This window comes from Neolamprologus multifasciatus, chromosome 6, assembly GCF_963576455.1.
Source record: "Neolamprologus multifasciatus chromosome 6, fNeoMul1.2, whole genome shotgun sequence".
Classification (NCBI taxonomy): Eukaryota; Metazoa; Chordata; class Actinopteri; order Cichliformes; family Cichlidae; genus Neolamprologus; species Neolamprologus multifasciatus.
Genome location: NC_140444.1, coordinates 32,222 through 60,116, shown reverse-complemented (window position 1 = coordinate 60,116; position 27,895 = coordinate 32,222). Strand labels below are relative to the sequence as shown.

The window sequence follows — 27,895 nt, the reverse complement described above, 5'->3', positions numbered from 1 at the left end:
TGAAATAGCCCATTGTTCGTTCTGTGGGCGGCTTTCAAAGGTTGTAAACCTTTTGTGGATTCCTAACCTGGATGATAGAGCATGCATGAAGACGATTTGATAAAGACGTCACACACTGCAGTTTTAATTTATTTGGATCCACGTTAAATACACAGTTTTTTTCTCATTACAATATTAACATGAGATGAACAGAGATGAAGATCAGACTTCATCGATAACCAACTCAGTGCTTCAATTTAATACTGTCAAATTATTACTGTGCAGTTTATACTGCTTAACTTTTATTATTGTAATATTAATAGTATTATTTCAGTGTCATTTCATTGCTTACCAAACGTGGAACTCAAGTCATTTCTCATAATGTATGTCAGTATGTGAACCCTTTAAACTTTAATTCTAATCAAGTCACCACATTTCTTTCAATAAAACTCTTAAATCTGGAGTTTAGTCAAATAATTTATCTGGAAATCACAGATGGTGACGCTCTGAGAACTCTATGAAGACGATCAATGTGAATATCAAAGATCTTTTAACCTGTTAAACTTTTTTAATGTCTCTAATGAATACATACAAAGAATATTCATTGTACAGATTCATGTTTAAGAAATAAATACTGAAAATAATCCTGCAGCACCTCCATCAGGACAAAACAGGAAATAATTAAGACAAAGTTGAAGAGCTGTGGAGTTTCAGTCTGACTGAAGCTTTTCTGCCACTCACACCAGAACTGCACAAAAGAGTTCACTGATAGTTTCACAGTCAGTCCAAGTGAAAGACGACATTTCCAGTTAAACCAGTATTCTAATGAGAAAGGAGAGAGCAGCTCCTAACGCCAAACCCAGAGAGAGGAAGAACGCCATGATGGCTCCAGCTGTTTCTGCTTCATGAGGAAGAACGTTCCTGTTAAAAAACAGAATATAGTGACAAATTATATTATATTATATTATAATAATGGATTGGATTTATATAGCGCTTTTCAAGGCACCCAAAGTGCTTTACAATTCCACTATTCATTCACTCTCACATTCACACACTGGTGGAGGCAGCTACAGTTGTAGCCACAGCTGCCCTGGGGCAGACTGACAGAAGCGAGGCTGCCATATCGCGCCATCGGCAGAGTATCATTATATTATATTATATTATATTATATTATATTATATTATATTATATTATATTATATTATATTATATATTGGACTACTGTAATTCATTATTATCAGGAAGTCCTAAAAACTCCCTGAAAAGCCTTCAGTTAATCCAAAATTGTTAAGGTAAAATATATATTCTTACTGCCTATTTTCTGTTTCTATTGTTTTATGTAGGCTAGTATATTAAAGAGGCCACTTTTCAGTCATAAAATGTGTTAAAGGTCACAAAGTGGGGAGCAAGACTGAAATACTGTGCAAGACAGGAAAATGCTGCAGCAAGAGTCCTGACAGGGACTAGAAAGAGAGCAGATTTCTCCTGTTTTGGCTTCCTGTTAAATCCAGAATTCAAAATCCTGCTCCTCACATACAAGGTCTTAAATAATCAGGCCCCATCTTATCTTAATGGTAAATGGACTGATTCTTATATAGCACTTTTCTACTCTCCCAGAGTACTCAAAGCACTGTATACAACATACCACATTCACTCAATCACACCCATTCTCACAAGCACTGACTCTAAACTGAATGCTTTTCTAACGACATTTACACACATTCACACTCCGATGGATGCATCTGAAGACAACTTGGGGTTAGTATCTTGCCCACGGACACTTGGCATGCAGACTGGAGGAGCCAGGGATCAAACCACCAACCTCAGTAGGTGACCTGCTCTATCCCTGAGCCACAGCCACCAAAGTTAATGACCTTGTAGTACCATATCACCCTATTAGAGCACTTCGCTCTCGCTCTGCAGGCCTACTTGTTGTTCCTAGAGTATTTAAAAGTAGGATGGGAGGCAGAGCCTTCAGTTTTCAGGCCCCTCTTCTGTGGAACCAGCTTCCAGTTTGGATTCAGGAGACAGACACTATCTCTACTTTCAAGATTAGGCTTCAAACTTTCCTTTTTGCTAAAGCATATAGTTAGGGCTGGACCAGGTGACCCTGAATCCTCCCTTAGTTATGCTGCAATAGATGTAGGCTGCTGGGGGATTCCCATGATGCACTTGGTGTTTCTTCTTCACTCACTATGTGTTAACAGACCTCTCTGCATTGAATCATATCTGTTATTAATCTCTGTCTCTCTTCCACAGCATGTCTTTATCCTGTCTTCCTTCTCTCACCCCAACCAATCACAGCAGATGGCCCCGCCCCTCCCTGAGCCTGGTTCTGCTGGAGGTTTCTTCCTGTTAAAAGGGAGTTTTTCCTTCCCACTGTCGCCAAAGTGCTGCTCATGGGGGGTCATATGATTGTTGGGTTTTTCTCTGTATCTTTTATTGTCGGGTCGACCTTACAATGTAAAGCACCTTGAGGCGACTGTGTGATTTGGCGCTGTATAAATAAACTGAATTGAATCCGAGATGTTTCCAAACCAGCTGAGAGGTACTGTCTCTTCAGCGTGTCTGAGGTCTGCCTCGGCGTCTCCTCCCATAGGGACTCCTCAGCTGACTCTCCTTATGGAGGTGCAGCTCTCTCCTACGAGCTCCTTCTGAGCTCCTAACCCCATCTCTGAGGCTGAGCCCAGACACCTTCAGAGGAAACTCATTTCTATTGCTTGTATTCTCCACATCACTACTCACGGCACCTCCTCCCTAATCCTGAGTGGACCCACAACGCTTTCAACTTTTAAGTCTGTATGTTTTACATTGCAGCTAGTTTTAGACAAAGGCCCCGTTTTCAGAAACCATAAAATAATCAGAAAAATTAACATAATTTTATATTTAAAGATTGATTTTATCACTGTTTTTAATTTAAGTGTCTGTTCAATAATGGGAAAGAAAGTAATTTAAACTTAATTTTTAAATATAAGAATACTCTTGTTGCTTGAAATATCAATAAAATTACAAAAACAGTCTGAAATGTATTTTCTTTATGAGCATACAACATCTGTATTGGTAAATGGACAAAAGGTAATTTCCCAGATGGTGTATCTTATATAACCCTAACTGGTAAAATTACAGAAAAAATACAAATAGAAATGAATAATCTATATTATTCTTAAATCTAGGGGCGGGGCTTATCCCAGCTACCACAGGGCAAGAGGCGGGGACTGCTGCTTGAAATATGAAATAAATATTAAATGCCTGTGAAATTTTAGTCTTGCATTACTAAAAATATACTTAGTATTATTTTATATTATTTTAGTTATAACTTAAAAAAGAAGTTTGTTAGACTATAAATGTTGAAATAAAACTTAAGTTTACTATAAAAATATCAATAAGCAGTAAAAAGGTTAATTTAGGAACCTTTTTGGTCAGATTTTGGTTTTGAAGAGAAACAAAGGTGCAGGCAGGCACTCTGTACTGCAGTTAACTTTAAAATCAGCTGTTGTTGATTATGGGACATTTTACAAGGATACAGTGTGGAGGGGAAAACTTTTTTTGAGTAGCCAGGGAGTAAAATGTACCATTTATAGTCGGTAATGGATGAAGGATGGCACAGGAACCTTACAAGACCAACCGGTGTTCAGATTCGGATAATCTCTGTGAACATGGTAACTTTATAAAATTGTTTTAGAAGCTCCAATAATAAATTCTGAGAGAGGACAAAGGAGCATTTACACTCTGCAGCAGGCACATATACACATGTATACATGTATGAAGTACAGAGAACAACGCTGTTCTGGGAGGTGCTGAATAATAAGTGACTGCTGAGATGAAAACAGGTCTCTGGAAAGCTTTTAATGCTTCTCTCTTCATTCTGTTGCCCCTCCATCTTTGTTTCATCTGGCCAAAAATCTGCTTCAAAGCTGTGTGGGCTCTGTTGTAGGTGTAGTCTGACTTTCCTGTTTCTGAACGTATCCAGTAATTTGCACCTTGTTATAAACACTCCATAAATGCATGAACTGTTAATGTATGCTGTGCTATGTCTTCTGATCATACTGCCTAAGGGAAGCATGTTTAACCACCGAGGACCTGGCGTCTACATATTTGGACATCCCATTTTGGGTTGTCTAGATCAAAATACTAAATTTTGCTCTACAAGGGCCTGATATCCTCTGCTCAGAAACGACATCAGGTAAAAAGATAATTCTTTGTTTTTATATTCATCAGGTTGCAATCAGCCCAAATAGCAAAGAGAAATTAAGAATGCATGCCATGAATGAGTTTGGGTCTTAGGAGGATAGTGTAAACAGAATTGGTCCTACCACTGAACCCTGTGGAACTCCATAATTAACCTCAGTGTGTGAAGAGGACTCTCCATTTACATGCACAAACTGGAGTCTATTAGATAGATATGATACAAACCACTGCAGCACAGTACCTGTAATACCTACAGCATGTTCTAATCGCTCTAATAGGATATTATGGTCATAAAGCACTGGACCACTCCTGCTGCTGGTGGGTGCACAGGAAGCTGTGTTGGACTCAACTGTGATATACTTAATACTTAAAATGAGCTCCACAGAGAAAATCAAGACTAACATTAACATGCTGGGGTGTTTGCTGTGTGCAGGTTTCTTACTTTGGACCATAACACATGCAGAGGCTTGCCAGGTACCCGTTACTGAAGGCAAAGAGGATCATGAAGAGGATAAAGAAGCAGTCGTGATGGAAAACGACTGGCAGGTGGGCACGAGGGTGAACGTTGCACAGCATGAAGAGAGGGATGAAGACCAGGCGACACCCAATGGATGCAGGAAGTATCACACTGTCTTTTCCTGGCTGGAAAAAAAGAAGACTATCAGCTCACATGTCTTTCAGTTTAATTGGAATAGAGCACCATCTACAACAAAGTGCTTTATGATAAACTGAATACTCTCATTAAAGACTGGTACCAATAATGACATTATTTGAATATAGACTGGAATCATAAAGTAAAAAGGGAAGAGTTGAAAATGGTAACACATGACTTTGAGTTTTAACGGGTTAACAAAGGACCAACTATGTAAACTGTTATGAAATCAGGGAAACATGTTCTCAAGCACAACATGACAGGTGTTTGTTTATTACACTGAGAAATAATGTGGTAACTGATGTTATTAACAAAGCAAAGGAAACACTAAAGAAATGTGGCATCATTTAAAGATCTTAATAAGGAATTCCAATGTAACTGATCTCCACATGGAGTTATATATGTGAGCAAATCGGATTAAAGAGCGAAGTATAGTGGAAACATTTAATAGCTGTTTTACTGATTCTGTTAAAGCTTTGACTTTTAACTGTTTAGGCTCAAACTATTCTGTTACTCCTCTAAATTATTAAGTTCATTGGATAGTTTCTGCTTTTAAGGAATCTCTGAACAGATGACATCATATTTGAATGTCGCTCCCCTTCTCAATGCATCTTATGCAATTTGGGTTTTGAAAATATCACAAATCTTTTCTTTTAAAATCAAAGTCAAATGTTTAGTAAATTTCAAACAATAACTGTTGACCAAAGTGTTGTAAGATATTCAAAAGAGATAAAAACATTGGAAGACATGACAAAATTTAAGAAAAGAAACACAACATGAGAAGATCTGAGTAAGATTTGATCTTCTTGGCTCTCGGAGGAGTCGGATGCATCTTCCAGCCTCTCCCTCCCTTAGCTTCCCTTCTATGCTTCTATGTCCTTGTCTCGTCTTGTCTGACTTTAACTCTGAGAGAGCCTCTCATTCTTGCTCTTGTTCTCTAAACGAATCTTTCCCATATTTCATTCAGAGAATGAAATATGGGAAAGATCTTGGAGGAGCTCATGGCTCTTAAAAGAGCGATACACCTGGAGGCCAGTGATGGACATTAGAATGACTGAAAAATGTTTGTTCTCCCTAGACCACATACTAACATCTCTCATGCGGCTATACCCCACCCCTGACGGCACCAACTGCTCGAAGGTTGACGCCAAGAGGAACAACAACGATGCGAACAGACTCTCTGCCCTATTCCTCAAGGTCACCTGCGTAGGCTGCGGACTCTTGATCTTTGCCTAACAGGCGAAAGGACACTTTCTCAGACTAAACTCAGGACACACATCCCGACACGCACACATGCACACTGATACTGATACGCCCTCACCACCCTCCCTCCCCCCGATCCAACGCCTCCTCCCATGCTTACTTCCCACCCGATGGAGACAGCGGCTCAGCCGGAGGCGGGATGAGGTTGCAGCGTCCATGACCCACTGTGTACATTGTGTACTATTATTACTAGTATTAAAATGGCAGAATCTCCCCAGTCAGTAAAAGTTAAAAGGTCATTTAAAGCCCTAAGCATAGGTTCCACCACAGCATGTTTGAAGTCAGCAGGGACAGACAGAGACTGCTACTGACAACAGACAGCAAACACATACCCACAGATGTCAAAAACATATTTCAGTAAACGCGATGGAACAATATCCAGAGAACATCTGGTGGGTTTCAGGTGGTTGACTGCTTCACTCAGTAATGAAAAGGACACAGGTGTCAGGTTTCCTGGGTCATTGATCCAGTGTTCTCAGTTTTGTCATGTTCAGTTTATTTTGCCACATCAATGTTGTTCTCACTTCCTGTTTTTCCTGTGTCAGCTCGTCTCATGTGTCGTTAGCCAGATTATGTTCAGCTGTGTACCCACCGATCTCTCATTAGCATCCTCATCAGTCTGTGTATTTAAGTCTTCTGTTTCCACTCGTTCAGCGTCGTGTCATTGATGTTGTCGCTGTTAGTTCCTTCAGCTAGCCAGCGAGCCATTTCCTGCTTCAGTTCTGCTCGTTCATTCAGCAATAAACACCAGCCTTCACCTACCTGTGAGTCCAGCGCTTGGGTCCTCCTTTCCTCACCCACACTGCAACCACTGACAACAGGCTCAAAGTGGTCACAAGCAACCAAGTTGGCGTATGAACAGATGGGTCGGAAGGATAATATGAGACCTGATATCTGTGATCCCGTTAATAAACATTTTCACATGTTGCTTTCGATGGTATGTGGGGAGCAGCAGTAGGGGGATTAAGAACTAAGTTAGTGATTAATACGAAGTCTGTGACTGTTATCAGACACGATCTCAGAGAAATACTTTGTTTTTGCTGCACTAATAGCCTTTTGATAATTTAACAATATAAATATTAAAACTAAATTGGCAATAAAATTTGTCTTGCATCTTAATACCAGTATAACGGTCTGTATAATTTTCGAGGTCTACAAATAAAGAACCAGATAATAGATTGCATTTATATAGCGCTTTATGAGACCCTCAAAGCGCTTTACAATTCCACTATTCATTCACTCTCACATTCACACACTGGTGGAGGCAGCTACAGTTAATAATAATAATAATAATAAATTTTGTTTATAAAGCACCTTTCAAGACACCCAAGGACACTGTACAATAGATAAAAACACATAATAGAACAATGAAGAACAATAAAAACAAAAGCACAAGATAAAATTAACAAACAGTGGATTCACAGTGAACTTGCAGATTTGAACAGATGAGTTTTGAGTTGGGATTTAAACTGGGAGAGAACCAGTGTTTCTTATATTTGAGGGCAGAGAGCTCCACAGCCTGGGAGCAGAGCAGCTAAAAGCTCTGCTTCCCATGGTGGTGAGGTGGAAGGAAGGCACAGAAAGCTGGATAGAAGAAGATCGAAGTGAATGGGCAGAAAAGGTGGTGCTGAACAGGTTAGGAATGGCCTTGAAGGTGAGCAGAAGAAGTTTGTATATCATCAGGATTTTCACTGTGAGCCAGTGAAAATCCTGAAGGACAGGTGATGTGCTGGTAGGAGGGGTTCTGGTGATAATGCGAGCAGCAGAGTCCTGAACCAGTTGAAGCTTATGGAGAGATTTTTGGGGAAGACCATGCAAAAGAGAGTTGCAGTAGTCATATGGGAGGTAACAAGACTGTGGACAAGAATGGACGTAGACTGGGTGGAAAGAGAAGGACGTAATCTGTTAATGTTGTGTAAATGGAAACAGGCAGAACAGGTGAGATTATTGATGTGAGATTTATAGGAAAGTGAACTTTCTAGGATGACACCAAGGCTCTTAACCTGAGAAGGGAAAACTGTGGAGTTATCGATAGTGAGAGAAATTGTTCCAACAAGAAGGATTTCAGTTTTATCCTCATTGAGCTTGAGAAAATTAGAGCTAAACCAGGATTTTAATTCGGCTAGACATTCTGTGAGGCAGGGCCCCCCTATGTTTTACAAGAAAAATGTTCGCCCCCCCCCATTGCGGTTTATTTCACACCTCAAACATTTAGTAGACAATTAAGCAAATACAAGTAATCTGCAATAAATTACAGGTAGTAATAAAATAAACTACTAACTCTTTTACGCTGCGTCCACACCTACACAGGTATTTTTGAACACGCAGCTGTTTCGTCCACGTAAACGGCGTTTTGAATCACCGAAAACTGAGATTTTTTAAAACTCCTTTTTTGCTTTTACGTGTGGACGAGGAATACAGAGTTGGTCACGCAACGTCAAAGGTATGTGCCTTTTTTCACGTCACGCTGTGGCCACGTTATTGTTTACATGAGATGAGTTGCAGAATGACAGATAGAGACGAAATACTGTTAATCTGACTGTCTGCAGGTTTTACAGGCTTACATATAAACGCAGTTACTGTCCCTCCATTTAGAAAGGCAGAGGCGTCACGGTGTGATTATTTTACGTGTAGTTGTTTTTTATTTCCTGTGTAATAATATTCATTTATTTGTATCCCGCTGTAACTTTACTGTATAAAGAGCTAACATCTACAAAATGTCAGGAGTAGTTAGTCATTATAAGAAGTGTTTGTGAACTAAAACTCAAGAATGTGGGATCCTGTTTGTCCGTAATTTAAACAGCCCAGCGCTGCTCCCGACGAAGGAAAGACGAACCCTGCAGGGAGACCTACCTCAGCACCTGTGCAGGTGAAGCCAAAGGGCAGATTTGCTTCACCATATTTTCTAGTCTTTGGCTCAGAATGAAGTTGGTTTGGAAACATATTCAGCGATGCTTCATCTCCTGCTTTGCGTTTGTGTGGGCGCCGTGCTAGCAGTGTCCAAGCGTTTTGTTTTTTCCCCCCTTTTCATCCCGCGCCCCCCCCTGCAATGGCTCTGCGCCCTCCTTAGGGGGCGGGCCCCACACTTTGGGAAGGTCTACTTTAAGGGAAGAAGGTGGGAGGGAGGAATCAGGTCAGCAGGAGAGATATAACTGGGTGTCATCAGCAAAACAGTGAAAGTGAAGATCAAATTTGCAGAAAATGGTACCTAGAGGGAGGATGTATATTATGAAGAGAAGAGGGCCTAAGACTGAACCTTGGGGTGCACCAGAAGTGACCGGGAAAAGACGAGAGCAGAATGATTTCAGTTGAATAAACTGGGAGCGGTCAAGGAGATATGATTGAAACCATTCTAGGGGTGTAGCCACTGCTGCCCTGGGGCAGACTGACAGAAGCGAGGCTGCCATATCGCACCATCGGCCCCTCTGGCCAACACTAGTAGGCAGTAGGGTGAAGTGTCTTGCCCAAGGAAACAATGACCAGGACAGACAGAGCTGGGGATCAAACCGGCAACCCTCCAGTTATAAGATGAGTTTCCCAACCCGCTGAACCACGGTCGCCCAGATGAAATCATGGGAGGGAGAAGACTGTCAATGTGAAGCCGGAGGACCTATTGGAGGCTGCTGTTCGTTGTTTATTGCTGAATTGCTTGATGACAGAACTCAAACTCACCCACATCAAGATGGCTGTTAAGCTCCGCCCACCCCAGTCACACAGGTTAAAGAGCAGGAAGCAGCTGACAGGAATGAAGTACTGGTCTGCAAATAAAACAATTATTCGAATGTTTGCGTGTATCAGTAGAACAAGGAAAAGGAAACTGGGGGGGGCAAATTCACGCAGATAAACATGGAACAAAACACCACAGAAGAAGAAAGGTTAACATTAGCCGTCATTTCAACAGAAAACGAGGTATTGACTGACCCCAGGAGCCTCCGTCACTGAGCGTGGATTTGGTGTCGGCAGTGACGGCGGGAAATGTGCCAATGGTTACAGTGAAGGTAAAACACACTGACAGGGCCAAGATCCAGATCTGAGGGCCAAAGGTCAGAGGTCAGACATTCCTTTTAAAGAACAAACTACAGTTTATATTGATTATAGACTGTTTCTTGATCAGTTAAGTAATGTGTAGCTGACCTTCTTAAAGATTTTCAGCATGGAGATGTCCTGAGGCTTCGTCTGATCAGCTACTGCATCTTTACATAAACAACAGAATAAACAACAAAACAACGTAAATGATAGGATAAATAAAACACATGACAACAGAGCGCTGTAACTGTGATGCCAGATTAATGACTTAGCAATCTGTGTCCAGCTCAAAGTGAGATTTTTCTGTGTGGTTCTCTTTTCACCTGATGAGTAACCACGGTAACAGAGTAGCGGGTTATGTTCAGAGCCAGAAGTTTAAAACAGTGGAAGCATTTCACAGACTCTTTTATGTTTTTAGTATGATGGAGGTTTTCTATCTGCAGCTTTTTCCAGAAAACAGTGAATGAAGCCCCGCTGGAAAGCTCCAGCAGCTCAGACTGACTGGAGTTCCATGCTCCAGATCTTACTATTTCTTTGACTGGAGAAAGCAGGTGCTCACATTTTGTGTGAAAGAAGAGTGACATGCAGATTTATTACATTTTGTATGTTTCAATTTGTTTTACCCCTCTGTGAAGCGCTGTCTTATAGTGGTGGAGGAGTTTGTGTGTCCCAGAGATCCCAGGGGCTATGTTGTTGGGGGGCTTTTGCTCCTTGGTAGGGTCACCCATAGCAAATTGGTTCTGGGTGAGTGACCAGACAAAGTGTGATTCAAAAGACTCTTATGTGTACATGATCAAGGGAACAGTTCTTACTGCCCGGGATAGAGCTAGGGGGGCCACGCCTGGAGCCAGGCCTGAGGAAGGTGCCAAAGGGAAAGCACTTGGTGGCTGGGATAGCCCATGTGGCACGGCCAGGCACACCTGGGGAAGGGACATGGGGCCACCTGCAGGAGGTGCTGTAGCAGTCTGATGAATTGTGTGCCTGGTGGTGGCCACGGGCAGAGACCCTGGTGATCCATGGCTACCGAGCCTGGCAATTGGGACATGGAACATCACCTCTCTGGTGGGGAAGGAACCTGAGCTAGTGTGTGAGATTGAGAGGTACCAGCTAGATATAATCGGTCTAACCTCAATGCAATGAGCTGTCAACTGATCAACACCTGGTGGTGAGTTGGATCAGGTGGCGGGGGATAACGCTAGACAAACCCTGCACACCTAAACGTATAGTGATGGTGCACTGGGAATACCTAGCAGAAGCTCTGGTCTGCTAAATCTTCAACTCCCACCTCCTGCAGAGCTTTGACAGCATTCTGAGGGAGACTGGGGACATGAGGTCTGAATGGACGGTGTTCAGTCTGTGTCCCCCATTGCTGAAGCTACTGAACTGAGCTGTGGCTGCAAGGTGGTTGGTGTCATTAGCCTGAAGAAGGAGCCCTATCGGGTTAGCCTGGTTAGCCTGTGGCACTCGACTGGTACCAGCAGACCAAGCAGAATGCAGATCAGGCAGTGGCTTAAGCAAAAACCATGGAAAAAGACTTGATTTTTTCCAGTTTGCCAGAAGTAATTCTGGACCAACTCCTCATGCTCTTGGGGATATTTGAGGGTGCATAGGAGTTTGTCTGACCACTTCGTGTGTTTTTTGGACATAAGAAGGCATTCAACTGCATGCATCAGAGTGTTTGGTAGGTGCTTGGGGAGTACGGGTGTGTAGCCTGTTGTTAAGAGCTATTCAGTACTTATACAACCGTTGGAAGAGCTTGGCAGGCGATAAGTTGGACTCCTTCCCAGTGTGTGTTGGACTCTGCCAGAGCTGGCCTTTGTCACCAATTCAGTTCATTTTTATGGACAGAATTTCTCGGCGTAGTAAAGCAGCAGAAGGCTTCAACTTTGGTGATTTCAGAAACTCATCTCTGCTTTTTGCAGATAACGTGGTTCTGTTTGCTTCATCAGGTGGTGGCCTCCAGCTCGCACTGAAGCAGCTCACAGCTGAATGTGAAGCAACGGGAATGAAAATCAGCACCTCCAAGTGTGAGGCCATGGTTGTTTGTTGGAAAAGGGTGGAGTTGAGTTTTATTCATGAGCGAGATGAAAGGGGAACAGGAGATTGACAGATAGATATGGAGGACTGGAGAGATACGATTGGACTGTCTCACTGGGTGGAGGGCCCTTGGCAGACCCAGACACCCTGGAGAGATTATACCTCTCAGCTGGCCTAGGAACCTCTTGGTGTTCCAAGCTGCAGGAGGTGGCTGGGAGAGGGAGGTCGAGGCTTTTCTGCTCAGACTGCTGTCCCCACAACCGAGTCATGGAAAAGTGGGAGATAATGGATGGATGGAAACATGAATGTTCTTATTTCAGTTTATCCCAAAAAGTTAAATCTGTTCATCTGGACATAGTGAGAGCAACATTTCGTCACTCATCCAGGTGACTTCCTCAGATTTTCCTAACCTTATAAACAGTACATTTGTATAATGACTGAAACTAGCAGCTGAATGAACAATGTTCAGTTTCAAGTAAATAACCTGTGTGGAAAATATAAAAAGTAGCAAGGAGAGATATATGTATTAAAACAAACTTTTCATGAAGACCTTAAGCCGGTTTGAGATGATAAGCAAAAGGTTTTTAGAAAATACGTTTTGTACCTCTGTTCATCAGGCTGATCGAATTCTGCTCCAGAGAGATCTGCTTCGTGTTTCTCTCCTGATAAAAGTGGAAAAACTCCTGAAAACACAAACAAAACAAAAGTCTTTTGGCACTCACTCATGATGCCTTGAAAGGGGCAAGCTGAGGATGGACCAGAGTCTGTGAGATCTGATTTCTTAAGGATGCACTGAGCTGGCGGCTGTGGGAGGGGCTAGTACTGCAATGATCCATATTTTGTATCTCAGGTCTTGGAGATGGAATAAAAGGACAACGTACCAGTTTGGGCAGCAGGATGTAGGAGAGAATGGACAAAGAAATAACCACACAGGCTGTGATGAAATACCCAAACGCTGCATCCTGAAGCTCCGAACCGCCTGCACCCGAAAAAGACAGAAAATCAACCTTTTATAATCTCTGTGTACTGAGATTCAAGTTCCTGCAAAGTGTCATAAAACTGAATCCAATGAGTTATTGGTGAGTTATTGATCAGACTTGCTATGGCGCAGATCATGGCGAAGGCGGCAAAGGTCCCAGCGAGTCCCTGACCACTCATGATGGGAGTTGTGTATGAAGCTGGGAGCAATCCAGCCATCCCAAAAAGGCTCCCCTGTAGCACAGCCCCGAAGGCTGAACAAACAAACAACCAGATTAACGGAATGCCCTGTGGCACGCCCAAAGGCTGAACAGACAGACGGACGGACGGACGGACGGACGGACGGACAGACAAACAAACAAACCAATCCAATTTTATTTATAAAGCACTTTAAAATATCCAGCACAGGACCAAAATGCTGTACAGAAAAAAAGTTAAAAACAATAGAACAACAGAAAACAACAAAAATAAATAAATAAAACACATAATACATAAAAATTAAAACAGCCCCATGTTAAAAAACAAAACAAGATAAAACAGCATGGAATCAACTAAAAACAACTAAAATAAAACTAAAAACTAAAAACCAACATCTCACGTGGTGTCAAAGGTCAGGGTAAAGAGGTGGGTTTCAGGAGTGACTTAAAAACAGGCAGTGAAGAGGCCTGTCTGATCTCTAAAGGAAGCTCGTTCCACAGTTTGGGAGCTGCTACAACAAAAGCACGATCACCTCTAAGTTTACGTCCATTCCTGGGTACATGCAGGAGCAGCTGATCAGCTGACCTGAGAGAGCGGGTGGGTGTTTGAGGCTGTAGCAGCTCAGAGAGATGAGATGGGGCGAGGCCATGGAGAGCTTTAAAAGCAAATAAAATAGTTTTAAAACAAATCCTAAATGTAATGGGCAGCCAGTGAAGTGAAGCTGAAATCGAGTGCCAGTTAAAAGACGAGCTGCGGCATTTTGCACCCTCTGTAGATGAGTAATATATGATGCACTGACCCCTATATAAAGTGCATTACAGTAATGCAGCAGAGTGCTAACAAAGGGATATTGGCAGGTGCCTCTAACTCCCAGAGTTCAGGACATATCTGCTTTCATCATCTGGTCTTTATTCATATACAGTCATCGGTTTTGGTTTACGCAATGCTCCAGCTACATTTCAGCGACTCATGAGTTCGGTTGTTAATGCGCCGAAAGGCTGTGCTGTTTACCTAGATGACGTGGTGGTTGAGCGAGTAGTTGGAGGAAGCATTGGGAAGCATCATTTGGAGACCCTGCAGTTTCCTTTAAAAAGGACAGAGTCACAGGCTCAAACCTGTCAAAGACAGCAGAGCAGGAAGCAGAGACTGACAGGTCTTTTTTTTTTTTTTTGCTGCTTCCGGTATGATGCCGCCTGTGTTTGGCTCTGCCGCGGCCGGGTGCAGTTTATCGCGCTCCACTACTTTTATATTATTTTTTTCTGCTCTGCTGTTCTCATTTAGTTTTAATGATGCATTGGCTGCCTTGGTGTATGATCGTCTGGCTTTGCTATCCATCCGATCCTCTACGATGCCTTACGATGTCTCTTCATCCTCCTTCGGCATTTTCCACCCTCCTCCATCAGCTGGATCTTCATCGGGCGATTTCGGCGGATCCTCTAGACCACGGAGAAGAAGAGGGAGAAGGGGAGGTATTCAGGTAAAGCTCAGGCTTTACTGGCGGCGGGGTTTGACATCAAAGCCCTCGTCAACAACAAGAAGAAGGCTTTCAGAGGGGGCAATAAAGAGGAGGTGAGGAAGGTCCAGGTGTTACTAAAGGTCAAGATCAGAGAGGCTAAGGACAATTACAGCAGGAAGCTGGAAACTCCAGCAGAACAGCATGAGAGAGGTGTGGAGGGGCATGAAGACCATCACTGGATTCAGGCCAATCAACAGCAGGGGAGCTGAGGGAGGTGAGAATGGAGCTAACGAGTTGAATCTGTTTTTCAATAGATTCGACACCACAGTGTCTGCTCCCACCCCCACAACCTCACCTGTAGTCAGCCTGGAGCCCAGAGCCACACCACTGTGCCAGCCTCTCTCTTCAGATGGCGCTGTTGCCTCCTGGGAGACTCCTGACACCCCCACCCATCACCTTCACTCAATACCTGGTTGAGATGCAAATGAGGAGACTTCACTCAGGCAAGTCTGCTGGACCAGACGGAGTGAGTCCCCCCGTCCTCAAGACCTGAGCCCCCCAGCTGTGTGGAGTCTTTCATAAACTGTTCATGCTGAGTCTGAGTCTGCAGAGGCTACCAGTGATGGGGAAGACATCATGCCTCGTCCCTGTACCAAAGACGCCACGTCCCAGTGGCCCCCAGGATTACAGGCCCGTGGCACTGACCTCCCACATCATGAAGACCCTGGAAAGGCTCATCCTGGACCAGCTGTGACCCAGAGTAAGACCACATCTGGATCCCCTTCAGTTCGCTTATCAGCCTCGTCTCGGAACAGAGGACGCCATCATCTACCTGCTCAATCGTGTCTACACTTATAATGACCAATGTAAACTCTCGAGGCAGATAAAAAGGACGACACATGATGGACAGTAGTTCCAGATTTGGTGTGCAGGAGCGTGTGAGAGGAACAACGTTCGCACTGTTGCACCAATTGTTGTTCACCATTAAACACACGCCGCCTCCCCTTGACTTCCCCGAGTCCCGTGTCCTGTCCATGCGGTGAACCGAGAAGAACTCGGCTGGCTGGATGGTGTGGTCCGGCACCGCTGGGTTCAGCCATGTCTCGGTGAAGCAGAGGAGATTGCAGTCCTGAATGTCTCTCTGGAACTTTGGAACTTTTTTTAAGTGACATTTTGATGAATAATGATGCAGGAAAATGCTCAGTCCTACTTATGTTGGCCCTCACATCGGCTTTTGACACTGTTGACCACCACATCCTCCTCGAAAGGCTTAAACACTGGGTTGGTGTATCGGGTACTGCCTTGGAGTGGTTCTCCTCATATCTACGTAACCGATCTTTTTCTGTGGTGGTCTCCGATTTTAGGTCATCCTCTACCTCCCTTACTTGTGGTGTCCCTCAGGGTTCGGTTTTGGGTAATTTATTGTTCTTAATATATCTTCTCCCCCTCCAGCCTATAATGGGCTCTTTTGAGGACATCTCTTATCACTGTTATGCTGCTTTATCTAAGCTTCAGCTTTTAAATGACTGCTTATATTCCATCAAACGTTGGATGGCTGTAAATTTCCTCCAACTCAATGAGGGGAAAACTGAAGTCCTCGTATGTGCTCAGGACAGATTTTTATCCCAGATAGTGAAAGCCCTTGGTCCTCTCTCAGTGTGTGTTAAATCCTCTATCAGGAATTTAGGTGTCACTTTTGACTCGACTTTTACATTGGATGGGCATGTGAAATCTCTGGTTCGGTCTTGTTTTTATCATTTAAGAAATGTGGCTAGGCTAAGCCTGGTTTTATCTCGCCCTGAACTGGAGATAGCTATACATGCATTTATTTCCTCATGCTTGGATTATTGTAACTCTTTGTTTATGTGTCTAAGCAAAGGTTCTCTGGATCGTCTACAGGTTGTGCAAAACGCTGCAGCTAGGCTGTTGACAAAATCCTCCAAGTATTCTCATGTGACACCGTTGCTATTTCAGCTACACTGGCTTCCTGTGGAATTTAGAGTCCATTTCAAGATCCTGGTCTTGACATTTAGAGCCTTGTATGGACTGGAACCTGCCTACATCTCCGATCTGCTACAGCCCGATGTCCCCAGCAGGTCCCTGAGGTCATCTGATCAGGGCTTACTTGCTATAAAACAGACTAAGATGAGAACAAAGGGTGACAGAGCTTATGCTACCGTGGACTCTCTCCCTCAGACATTAAGAACTGTGGACTCTGTAGTTGTTTTTAAAAAACAACTCAAAACTCACCTTTTTATAACTGTTTTTGGTTAAATTTCTGCCTGTTTTATATTGTCTGTTTTTCCTTTTATTATTTGTTATCTTATGTGCAGAACTTTGTGATTCTGTCTAGAAAGGTGCTATATAAATAAAATGTTATTTATTATTATTTATTTATGAGCACAAGGAGAGATCTGAGCCCTTGTGGAGGAGACCTCAATAAAAAAAGTGTAAAAGTTTTTCACAGCCTTCGGGCGAGGGCTCGATACAGTCAGTATGTGGTGCACTAAGAACAGAGTTAATAGTTTTAAATAAAAAGTGTTTTCTTTTGGCATCTCTTACAGTTTGTTTTATATTGACGCCAACAGTTCTTTGGCATCTGGAACGTCACTTGTAGTTTGTCCTTTTTCCACTCAGCTCAACGGCAGTCGCGTCTGACAGCTCGGGTCATGTCGTTCAGCCAGGGCTCAGATTTAGTTTTAGGTAGTCTTTTTAAATGAGCCACAGTAAATGGACTGGTTCTTATATAGCGCTTTTCTACTCTTTCTGAGCACTCAAAGCGCTGCACACAACTTGTACATTCACCCTTTCACACCCATTCGCACAAGCACATTTTTCTAAGTGCTATCTGCGTAACATTCACACACACATTCATACTCCGATGGATGCATCGGAGAGCAATTTGGGGTTAGTATCTTGCCCAAGGATATTTGGCATGCAGACTGGGGAAGCCAGGGATCGAACCACCAACCTTCCGATCAGTGGATGACCTGCTCTACCACCTGAGCTACAGCCACAGTGACCAAAGCAGTCTGACAGGTGGAATAAAACCATGAGCTCAGTTCCTCAGTCTGGCTGCATAAAAAATCCGGGATCTTACAGACCTGGTTAAAAACTGATCTGTAAGATCCCAGAATGAATGAACGAACAAACAGATTAACAGACTGCCCTGTAGTATGGCCCAAAGGCTGAACAGACAAACAAAACAAAGAAAAAAAAGACTCACAGTTGATGATGACAATCTTCACCATGGTACTGAGGAAGAAGTGGAAGGGCTCTAGAGGAACTTTCACGAGGACAGCGGTGATGATGAAAACAAGCATGATGACAAAGAGACTGCCCATGACACGCAGACGCTGCGAGACTCTGACAGGAGAAGGAAAAGAGGAAGCTCAAGGACTGGCTTGGAGCTCAAGGTGAGCAGATGCTCTTTAAAGGGATATTGTGCGGTTTTGGCTCAGGCGATAGAGCGGGTCATCTGCCAGTCGAATGACCCGATTAGTTATTTGGACCCTGGCTGCTGCAGTCTGCATGCTGAAGTGGCCATAACCTTGATGCATCCATCAGTGTGTGCGTGAATTTTAGATGAGACAATAAAGTATAGAAAATACTGTTTACAGCTCGTATGAATGTGTGTGTAATTGAGTGACTGAGGTTTGTAGTAAAAATATAAGTACTAATACAGCAGTGTGGTGCTTTACTCACAATGAGAGCAGGAAGGAGTTGAGACACGTGCAGATGAGCAGTGGTAACATTGCACAGAGCGTCATCACGTTGTTGAATATGGCCTCGAGGACAGTGCGATCGTCACTAGATACCTCTGTCTGATTGGCTGAAGAAATTACCACTGAGGTGTCCTTCAGACGGCTGGTGAAGTACTGACAGACAGGCAGACAGAGCATTAACCCCACAAATACCTTTAATGACTCTGTTTACATGCAGCTGGTCATGAAATACCTGCAAAACACCTCTGATAAACACAGCTACTCACTTCATCACAGCTGTTGTTTGTCTACAAACAAACTACTGTTTCAAATATAATGCAATATCTTTCAAAATAAAAATTTATTTTGAGGACAAAATAGTATGTAAGTGAAAACAGGAAGCAATGTCACACCTTGGTAGCAGTCATGAAAAAGTTCCACGGCAGCAACGTTCCCAAACCAAGCATGAAGAAAATCAGCCATACTCCAAAATACCTGCAGAGATTTTTAAAATAAAAAGGTTATCCTGATGCTTTCACTGTGAAAGAGTCGCAGAATAATGAGAAGTGATAAAGGATTAAAACCAGGTATAAATATTTAACTAAATTCATCAGATCTGTTTCTGTAAGGTTTTCTGCAGGTGGATCAGCTGAGTGTCAGCTAATACTCAGGTGTGTCTGTTTTAACCCTTATCTTACATCATTTATTTACAGTCTCTGTACAATGGTAGCACAAAGGGCCTAGCTGTCATGTTTCGGCTGTGTCCAGGCAGGAGAAGGACCCAAACGCAAAACTCACCACACAGGAATTAAACTCAAAAAGCTGCTTTATTGCAGAATGGCACAAAAAATATAACTAAACTAAACTGGGACATAGCTAACTAACACACAGGGAAACACAGCCATGAGGGAGACTACAACACTGACAAAGAGAAACACAGGGCTTAAATACACAGAGGGATAACGAGGGAATGAGACACAGAAGGAGAGCACAGCTGGGAGTAATCAGGCTGGACGAGACAAGGGAAGCAAAACTAGAAACACTCACATGAGACGTGGACCTTCAAAGTAAAACAGGAAACACACTGACTGAACTCAAAACATGTAAACTTAACAGCAACTGAGACAGAACATAGGGACCTGAAACATGGGACAGAAAGGCAAAGTAGACACAACATGAACATAACGACGCCCACAGGGAAAGAGCAAAACAGAGCACCAAAACACAGGACCTCTTTCAAAATAAAATAGGAAACAATGAAACACTGACATGACTACATGAACTTGACAACATAAGAAACGGACATGAAACACATGAAGGATAAGGGAGACTTAACACAAGGGTTGAAAACACAAGGGGAATATAATAAGCAAATGAACATAGAAATCTAATGAGCTTAAACATAAACTATAAACATCAAAATGAACTAAAACTCAAAACGCTGGGTCATAAGACCCAGGATCGTGACACTAGCATTCGATTTGGTTGTAGCTCAGGAGGTAGAGCAGGTCATCTACTAATTATAAGGTTGTTGGTTGCTAGCTGCTCCAGTCTGCAGTCTGTATGTGTCTTGGCCAAGATACTGATACACTCATTGGCATGTGCATGTTAGACAGAAAGCATGTAGGTCTAGAAAGAGGTGCTTGTATGAATGGCTGAATGAGGTATGTTGTATAAAGTGCTTGAGTAAAACCGGTCCATTCACAAACAGCTGCTGTCTGAACAGACAGAAAAATCAGTCCTGCCTTCGTTGTGCTCGTCACGTTCCAGATCTCAAATCTTTTGGGCTAGAGAGAAAATTCAAATGCTTCCTGAAACTTAGTTTGCTGCACTGTGATGGGTTTAAAGTAAAGAAAAGTGTGACTGCTGCACAGTGGCTGTGGGTTCATGGTCACAGTTAGCTTACATCAAGTGGAGCAGAGACTCGTTCACTGAACTCCACCTTCATACCAACACCTGAGAGAAACGTCCTCCAAAGAGTAACCTTTGTTTTCTTACTCAGCTGAATACATTTTCACTCTTACTTCAGTAAAGAATCAGAGTAAAGTTGAATCAGTACTTCAGCTATTACTTGGAGTATTTTTCAACACTAGTATGTGTACGTCTTAAGTAAAGGGTGTCTGTACTTTTGCCACCTGGTGGGAGCTTTTGGAGTCTGGCATGTCAGTATGAGCGATTTTGCCCATTTTAGTCTATCTTGTCTGTCCTTGTCATTAGGGGATGTTGGCCGAGTTTCTTTGGCCTTTCCTGGTGTTTTCTGCTAGCACAACCACTCCCTGCAGGAAGGTACTCTTTGAAGTTGCCAAAGCTTCGATGGGTGCCCTTTCTGTTTTCTGTACAGCTGACAGTGAGGAAAACAAGGTCCTTCAGACCTTTTCACGTGTTAGGATATCTGCTAAATCCTCACCCATGCTGGTGAACCCCTCCCACTCTCTGCATGATGCAGTGTCAGGATGCTCCTTGATCCCAGCTGCCATCTTTACAATGCAGTCTTTTATAGTAATACACTCACACGCAACCAGTCCACATGTTCCAAACATCTGTCTGTGTGCAACATCCATATTCATATACACTGCTAAATATGTTACTTGTGCGTGCGTGTGTGTGTGTGTGTGTGTGTAGGGTGTGTTATTGATAATCAGTTTATCTCTCTGCTGCAGTCACTGCTTATCGTCACCCTGCAGCCACTTTTCACTCAGTTCACAAACGTCAACAAACCACTTGAAACTTTATGAAAATGTTTAAAGATCAGAAACTAAAAACTAACCCGAACTGAGCTGAACTAACGGCAGCTTTATCACATTAAAATCTGTCCCTGTTGATTTATTTGATTACAAGTTTTGTTTTTCTGATACAACAAAACATCTGATCATCTGTCACATTTGTTATATTGATTATATATAATAACTCATCATCAGCAGTGATGTCTACTTCTAAGAACTTCTGAACATAGTCACTGCTGATTGTTTTGTCTTTTTTGTGCATGAATGTGAAAATATTCTCACTTCTTTGTTTTACTCACTTGTCTTTCGGTGAGTTGGCAGCCATTTTTCTCTGAAGAATCAGTCAAGTGAACAAATAAACTGATCAGCTGATGGAGCGATGACTTGAAGGTCTAAGGTGCACCCAGTCGGAGGGTCTGGAGGAGGAGGAGGAGGAGGTGGAGCTGTGTGTGACACAGATAAGAGTTCCAGAGTTAGGGTTAAAGAGTATCTGTTAGCTTTACTAAATAGTTTGAAACATCACTTTAAATTCCTGAAGCTGTGATGTTGCTGACCCAGAGCCTTTCAAAAGAAAAGAAATTAATCCAAGACTTTCAAACACAGTTTGGTTCAAACTGAGAGAACCATCGTGATGCAAAGCAGCGAACTGAATACTGATTGGTTGAAACACTATCAGGAGTCTGAAAACAGATGCACTGTGAACATGTCATGCTCACGTTCGTGTTATTTCTCACAGCTCGTTTGGTGTCTTTGAATATGTTGAGTCATTAGGGCATTGTTGTTCCTGCTTTGGTTTCGTTGCCTTGTGTTTCGGTGTTTTACTCTTTATTGTTTCTTTATTTGACCTTTGGTGGTATTTCTGTCATCTTCTATGTGTGTATTATCTTTCGGTCACTTCCTATTTTACTTTGAAAGTTAGTCTTTTTTGTGTCCTGTGTTAGTTTTGCTCCCATCTTTTATCGCTCTGATTCTTCTCACCTATTCTTAAACCACCTTCTGCATCTTACAGCTTTGGTTGGATTTGTGTATTTTTTTTTGGTTTAATATCCAGCCCTGGCTGATTGTGACCTACACTCGTTTTCACACCTTGGCTCGTGTGATTAGGTAGAGGATCAATAGGGGGTCCACGACCCACTTATGGGGACACTCACATAACACTTAAATACCTGGGGCTCTCCACCAGTTGCTCTTAGAACTGAAGAAGCTTCTCGGATGTGAAACGTCTTCAAGGAAATGTAAAGAAGTCTGGATGCTTTTCTTTCCGAGCTCCATAGACTACGACATACGATGTTGTGGATGAGTTTGCTTCTTGGTGTGATTCGTCATTCTTAAAGATCAACACCTTTGAAACTAAGGACATGGTTATTGACTTCAGGAAGCCATCCCCCACCCTGCACTGAGGCTGCTGCCATTGAACTGGTGGATAGTTGTAAGAATTTGGGGGTTGTTCTTGATAAGGCTCTGTTCTTCGAGTCACATTTTGATTCCACAGTGAAAAAAAGTCCAACAAAGCTGTACTTTTTAAGGAGTGTTGAACATTTCAGGTGAAATGATGACCCTTTTTATAAAGTTTTGTTGAATCAGTTTTAATGTTTTGTACCATTGCTTGTAGGGCTGTTCGATGTAACGATTTATATCGGATGACGATATAAAAACGTCTATTGTTGCATTTTACGCTATCGTTTGTTTCGTGGTGTCGCAAAATAAACTGTTTACGGCAATATTTTTTCATGTTCTGATGTCACTGTAGTTATTATTAATGTCTTAAAGTTCTCTCTTTCTCTTATATTTAATATAACCACACTACAGACGGACAAGCGCCTGTTTTTATGCGTTGTCGTTAGCAACAATGATGATAAGACCATCGCGTGTCCGCTTGTTTATTTTCCACATAAACCTTTCACAATAAAGCTCAAGATCCTGTTGAGACTTTTCAAAATAAACTGAATCACGTGAAAGATGCAGAGTATTTATGGATGAGAAGCAAAAAATAAGCTGTCAGGTGCTAAAAAATAAAGCTTAGACTCAAATGTTAGAACAGGCTTTTCCCCGCAGCACGCCGTGTAATAAGTACTCACAAAGGAAACGGCGCCGTTACAACTTATGTCTAAAAATGTATCGTTTCATGCATCGGTTAAAACACTTGACTCCAGCTACATGATGCGCAGCTGGAAACACTTCACACAAGTCGAGCTGCCCAAGATTCACAGAATTTACAGAAAATGTTACATTGTTGTGATTTATATCGTTATCGGACGATAGAATTCTTATATCGGGACATGAGATTTTGTTCATATCGCACAGCCCTAATTGCTTGGTTACGGTAATTTGTCTTGACCAATGAGACCAGACTTGCTAACCTGGTTAAAGTTGCTGGTCAGATTTCAGGGAGGTCTCAGGTCCAGCTGATGGACTTTTATAACAGGCAGGTGCTGAGGAGGTCATGTTATTTTATTCTAAGGAGCTTGGAAAGAAAAGTGTCTGAGTCTTTAGCTTGAAGCTTGAAGACGTGGACATAGATGCTTCTTTCACTCCATCTGTCCTCTCTGTCCACCATGTGAACATTGGCGTCCTCTCTGTGCGGTCACTGTCCACTTTTTTTTCTTCCTGATCCTGATAGTTAGGGCTGGATCAGGTGACCCTGAATCCTCCCTTGCTTATGCTACAATAAGTGTAGGCTGCTGGGGGATTCCCATGATGCATTGGCTGTTTCCTCTTCATTCACTATGTGTTAATAGACCTCTCTGCATTCAATAGTTAGTTATTATTAATCTTAGAAATATGGTATCTAAGCAGATTCTTACTCTGGATGGCATTACCTTGGCCTCCAGTAACACTGTGAGGAACCTTGGAGTCATTTTTGACCAGGACATGTCCTTCAACGCACATATTAAACAAATATGTAAGACTGCTTTCTTCCATTTGTGCAACGTCTCTAAAGTTAGAAATATCCTGTCTCAGAGTGACGCTGAAAAACTAGTTCATGCGTTTATGAAGGTTGGAAGGTTGCCGGTTCGAGCCCTGGCTTGGACAGTCTCGGTCGTTGTGTCCTTAGGCAAGACACTTCACCCGTTGCCTGCTGGTGGTGGTCAGAGGGCCCGGTGGCGCCAGTGTCTTGCCTCTGTCAGTGCGCCCCAGGGTGGCTACAATGTAGCTTGCCATCACCAGTGTGTGAATGTGTGTGCATGGGTGGATGACTGGATAAGTAAAGCACTATACAAATACAGGCCATTCTTCTGTTTTGGCTTCCTGTTAAATCCAGAATTCAAAATCCTGCTCCTCACATACAAGGTCTTAAATAATCAGGCCCCATCTTATCTTAATGACCTTGTAGTACCATATCACCCTATTAGAGCACTTCGCTCCCGCTCTGCAGGCCTACTTGTTGTTCCTAGAGTATTTAAAAGTAGAATGGGAGGCAGAGCCTTCAGTTTTCAGGCCCCTCTTCTGTGGAACCAGCTTCCAGTTTGGATTCAGGAGACAGACACTATCTCTACTTTCAAGATTAGGCTTCAAACTTTCCTTTTTGCTAAAGCATATAGTTAGGGCTGGACCAGGTGACCCTGAATCCTCCCTTAGTTATGCTGCAATAGACGTAGGCTGCTGGGGGATGTAATCGATTACAACCTGACTCTCTGCAGCTGCTTTTTAAGTCACTTTAAATTCATTTAGAGCCTTAAAGTCATTTCAGCCTCAACCTCACTCTGAGCTGATAATCAGTCACTGATGGAATTGCTGTCAGTTCAATTCAACTCAGCCCACCGAACAGGTTAAATTCACAGAGCATGCTACCAGGATAACCATCCCAGAGTTGAGGTCAACTCTGTTTGCAGAGGATAAAAGGATCACTTTTATCTCAGGATTAACAAAGTCAGAGTTTTAGCTGAACTTGTCAGTAAAAACATGGTGACGCCAAAACATAAATATCAGTAGAAACACAAGGCAGACACAGAATAATAAGGAAATCCCAACAGAGATCCAGGACGTTGGGGCTTTAAACAGCAGAAAAGAAGACAAACTCAGATATAAATGCAGGCTGTGCTGCATCACAGGTTTTCTGCTGCTTCCATAAAAGTGAGATTTCTCCAGCTGTGGACTGGAGCCCTGCCAGCTACACCTCACTACTGGAAGACCAAAGGTTCAGGCTTTTCCTTTAATTTGGCACCAGCCAGTACATTAATGAAAAAAGATGAAGTTCAGAAAAATCAGCAGAAAGTCTAAATGACGCATTTCTCTGACAGGAAACAAACCAGCTGAAGGGCTTTACCTCGAGTGTAGCCAGATATTCTTTCACTGATTCCTGGATGTATTGATAACGTTCAGCCGCTTTTTCTTCCTGCTGTGTGAACCAGTAAAACCCACCTTTTATCTCACTTTGCTCCGTTTTTGTCTGTTTTTCTCATCTGTAGCTTTGGTCTCCAGTCTGTTGTGAAATCTTTCTTCCTCTTTTTGTCACGTTTTTTCAAATCCTCTTTTCTATCTCTTCTCCTTCGTTCATTTGTCTCTCCTTTTTCTGCACCTTCAGCAGAATCACTTCTTCAGAGCCCATTGACCTTTAACCTCTGATAGCAGTCAGTGCAATGGACTTTGTTTCTGTGCAAATAATGGAAACATGATAACGGAGCAGAACAACAGCACAGATAACGAGGAAATATCTGAGTCATTACTGATGTTGAATTTTCTTTTCTTCCCTGAACCAAGAAGCAAGTTCAACATAGCTGAGATTTCTTTCCCTAACTGGCTTCTGTAACGCCATCAGACGGGGGTTGTCATAAATCAACCCAGAACTTATTTAATCCAACTGTGAGCGTGTTCGCGTAAATGAGGACAAGTCTACAACATGTGACTTATCACAAACATGGACGGGATAGTCAAGCCACGGATTTCACAAAGCAAGATGAAACTGCGACGTCGGAAAAATCTGAAGATCTTAATCATGGAGTTCAGAGCAGACCTGCAGATTATTGTTTGATTTTTCATTTCAATTCGTAGTAAACAGATAATGAAACTTTACCCGATCAATAATTAAGAGGGTCAGTCATTAATGATTTTCAACTGCTTCCATCAGGTTGTCGTTATAAAGTGCCTGCAGTGAAGACAAAGAGACATAGATTGTCTTTTGTACCTAGTGCTATTATCATAGTTAATAACACTAAACCATAAGTGTTGTTGCCATTGCACTTTTTTGATGAAAAATCTAGGTTGTTTTCTCAGGCTTATATTATATTATATTATTTTGGTGAGTGTATGTGATGTGTTTGTTTGTTTGTTTGTACAGACATACTGCAAATCAATTTCCCGTTAGGGACAATAAAGTTACCATTGACCATTGGGTGAGTGCTGAGTATTCATTTATGTGTATACGGGGGTGGGAATGCACGTTTGTGTCTGTGTATGCCTGTTCATCTGTGTCTACATGTCAGGTTGGGTCTTAGACTCCACCTCTCTGGGAACATCTCAGGCTTTCCGAGGTATGGAGGTCTATCTCCCCTCACCTTCACCTTCATTTTTGACCAGGATATGTCCTTCAACGCACATATTAAACAAATATGTAAGACTGCGTTCTTCCATTTGCGCAACATCTCTAAAATTAGAAATATCCTGTCTCAGAGTGACGCTGAAAAACTAGTTCATGCATTTATTACTTCCAGGCTGGACGACTGTAATTCATTATTATCAGGATGTCCTAAAAACTCCCTGAAAAGCCTTCAGCTAATCCAAAATGCTGCAGCAAGAGTACTGACAGGGACTAGAAAGAGAGAGCATATTTCTCCTGTTTTGGCTTCCCTTCATTGGCTTCCTGTTAAATCCAGAATTGAATTCAAAATCCTGCTCCTCACATACAAGGTCTTAAATAATCAGGCCCCATCTTATCTTAATGACCTTGTAGTACCATATCACCCTATTAGAGCACTTCGCTCCCGCTCTGCAGGCCTACTTGTTGTTCCTAGAGTATTTAAAAGTAGAATGGGAGGGAGAGCCTTCAGTTTTCAGGCCCCTCTTCTGTGGAACCAGCTTCCAGTTTGGATTCGGGAGACAGACACTATCTCTACTTTTAAGATTAGGCTTAAAACTTTCCTTTTTGCTAAAGCATATAGTTAGGGCTGGACCAGGTGACCCTGAATCCTCCCTTAGTTATGCTGCAATAGATGTAGGCTGCCGGGGGATTCCCATGATGCATTGAGTTTTTCCTTTCCAGTCACCTTTCTCACTCACTATGTGTTAACAGACCTCTCTGTATTGAATCGTATCTGTTATTAATCTCTGTCTCTCTTCCACAGCATGTCTTTTATCCTGTCTTCCTTCTCTCACCCCAACCGGTCGCAGCAGATGGCCCCGCCCCTCCCTGAGCCTGGTTCTGCCGGAGGTTTCTTCCTGTTAAAAGGGAGTTTTTCCTTCCCACTGTCGCCAAAGTGCTTGCTCATAGGGGGTCATATGATTGTTGGGCTTTTCTCTGTATCTATGAAGCGCCTTGAGGCGACATTTGTTGTGATTTGGCGCTATATAAATAAAATTGAATTGAATTGAATTGAATTGAACCACTCTCCATGCCGGTGGCTGATGCCCTCAGACGCTGGTGGTTCTTGGTGTCTGGGGCTGGGCACTCGTGTATGTACCGGCTCACTCCTGGTGGCTGCTTGGCGGAGCCTGGCGTCTGTGACCCAGCTGGGCCCCTTCTGGGGGGTGGGCGC

The 27,895-nt window shown here is 42.7% G+C and overlaps 1 protein-coding gene across 1 annotated transcript; it reads right to left on the bottom strand.

Moving 5' to 3' along the window:
* Nucleotides 1–111: 111 nt before the first annotated feature.
* Nucleotides 112–25,764, bottom strand: LOC146515999 (equilibrative nucleoside transporter 1-like). Its single transcript, XM_085161573.1, has 13 exons — nt 25,566–25,764; nt 21,503–21,646; nt 18,894–18,975; nt 18,482–18,654; nt 18,003–18,142; nt 13,242–13,376; nt 13,026–13,123; nt 12,749–12,827; nt 10,216–10,274; nt 10,003–10,111; nt 9,754–9,839; nt 4,609–4,808; nt 112–900 (listed from the first exon to the last, which is right to left on the bottom strand). The coding sequence occupies exons 2-13, from the start codon at nt 21,526–21,528 to the stop codon at nt 789–791; spliced, it is 1,299 nt and encodes a 432-aa protein (XP_085017699.1). The 5' UTR covers nt 21,529–21,646; nt 25,566–25,764; the 3' UTR covers nt 112–788.
* Between the last annotated feature and the right edge of the window lie 2,131 nt (nt 25,765–27,895).

What these genes read in the sequence shown, in the direction of transcription:
- LOC146515999 (XM_085161573.1), bottom strand. Translation starts at nt 21,528, where the DNA reads ATGGCTGCCAACTCACCGAAAGACAA. An exon ending in GATCAGCCTGATGAACAGAG is followed by an intron (nt 10,275 to 12,748) that starts GTACAAAACGTA and finishes GTTTATGTAAAG; the next exon opens with ATGCAGTAGCTGATCAGACG. An exon ending in CAGTGACGGAGGCTCCTGGG is followed by an intron (nt 9,840 to 10,002) that starts GTCAGTCAATAC and finishes TTTTATTTGCAG; the next exon opens with ACCAGTACTTCATTCCTGTC.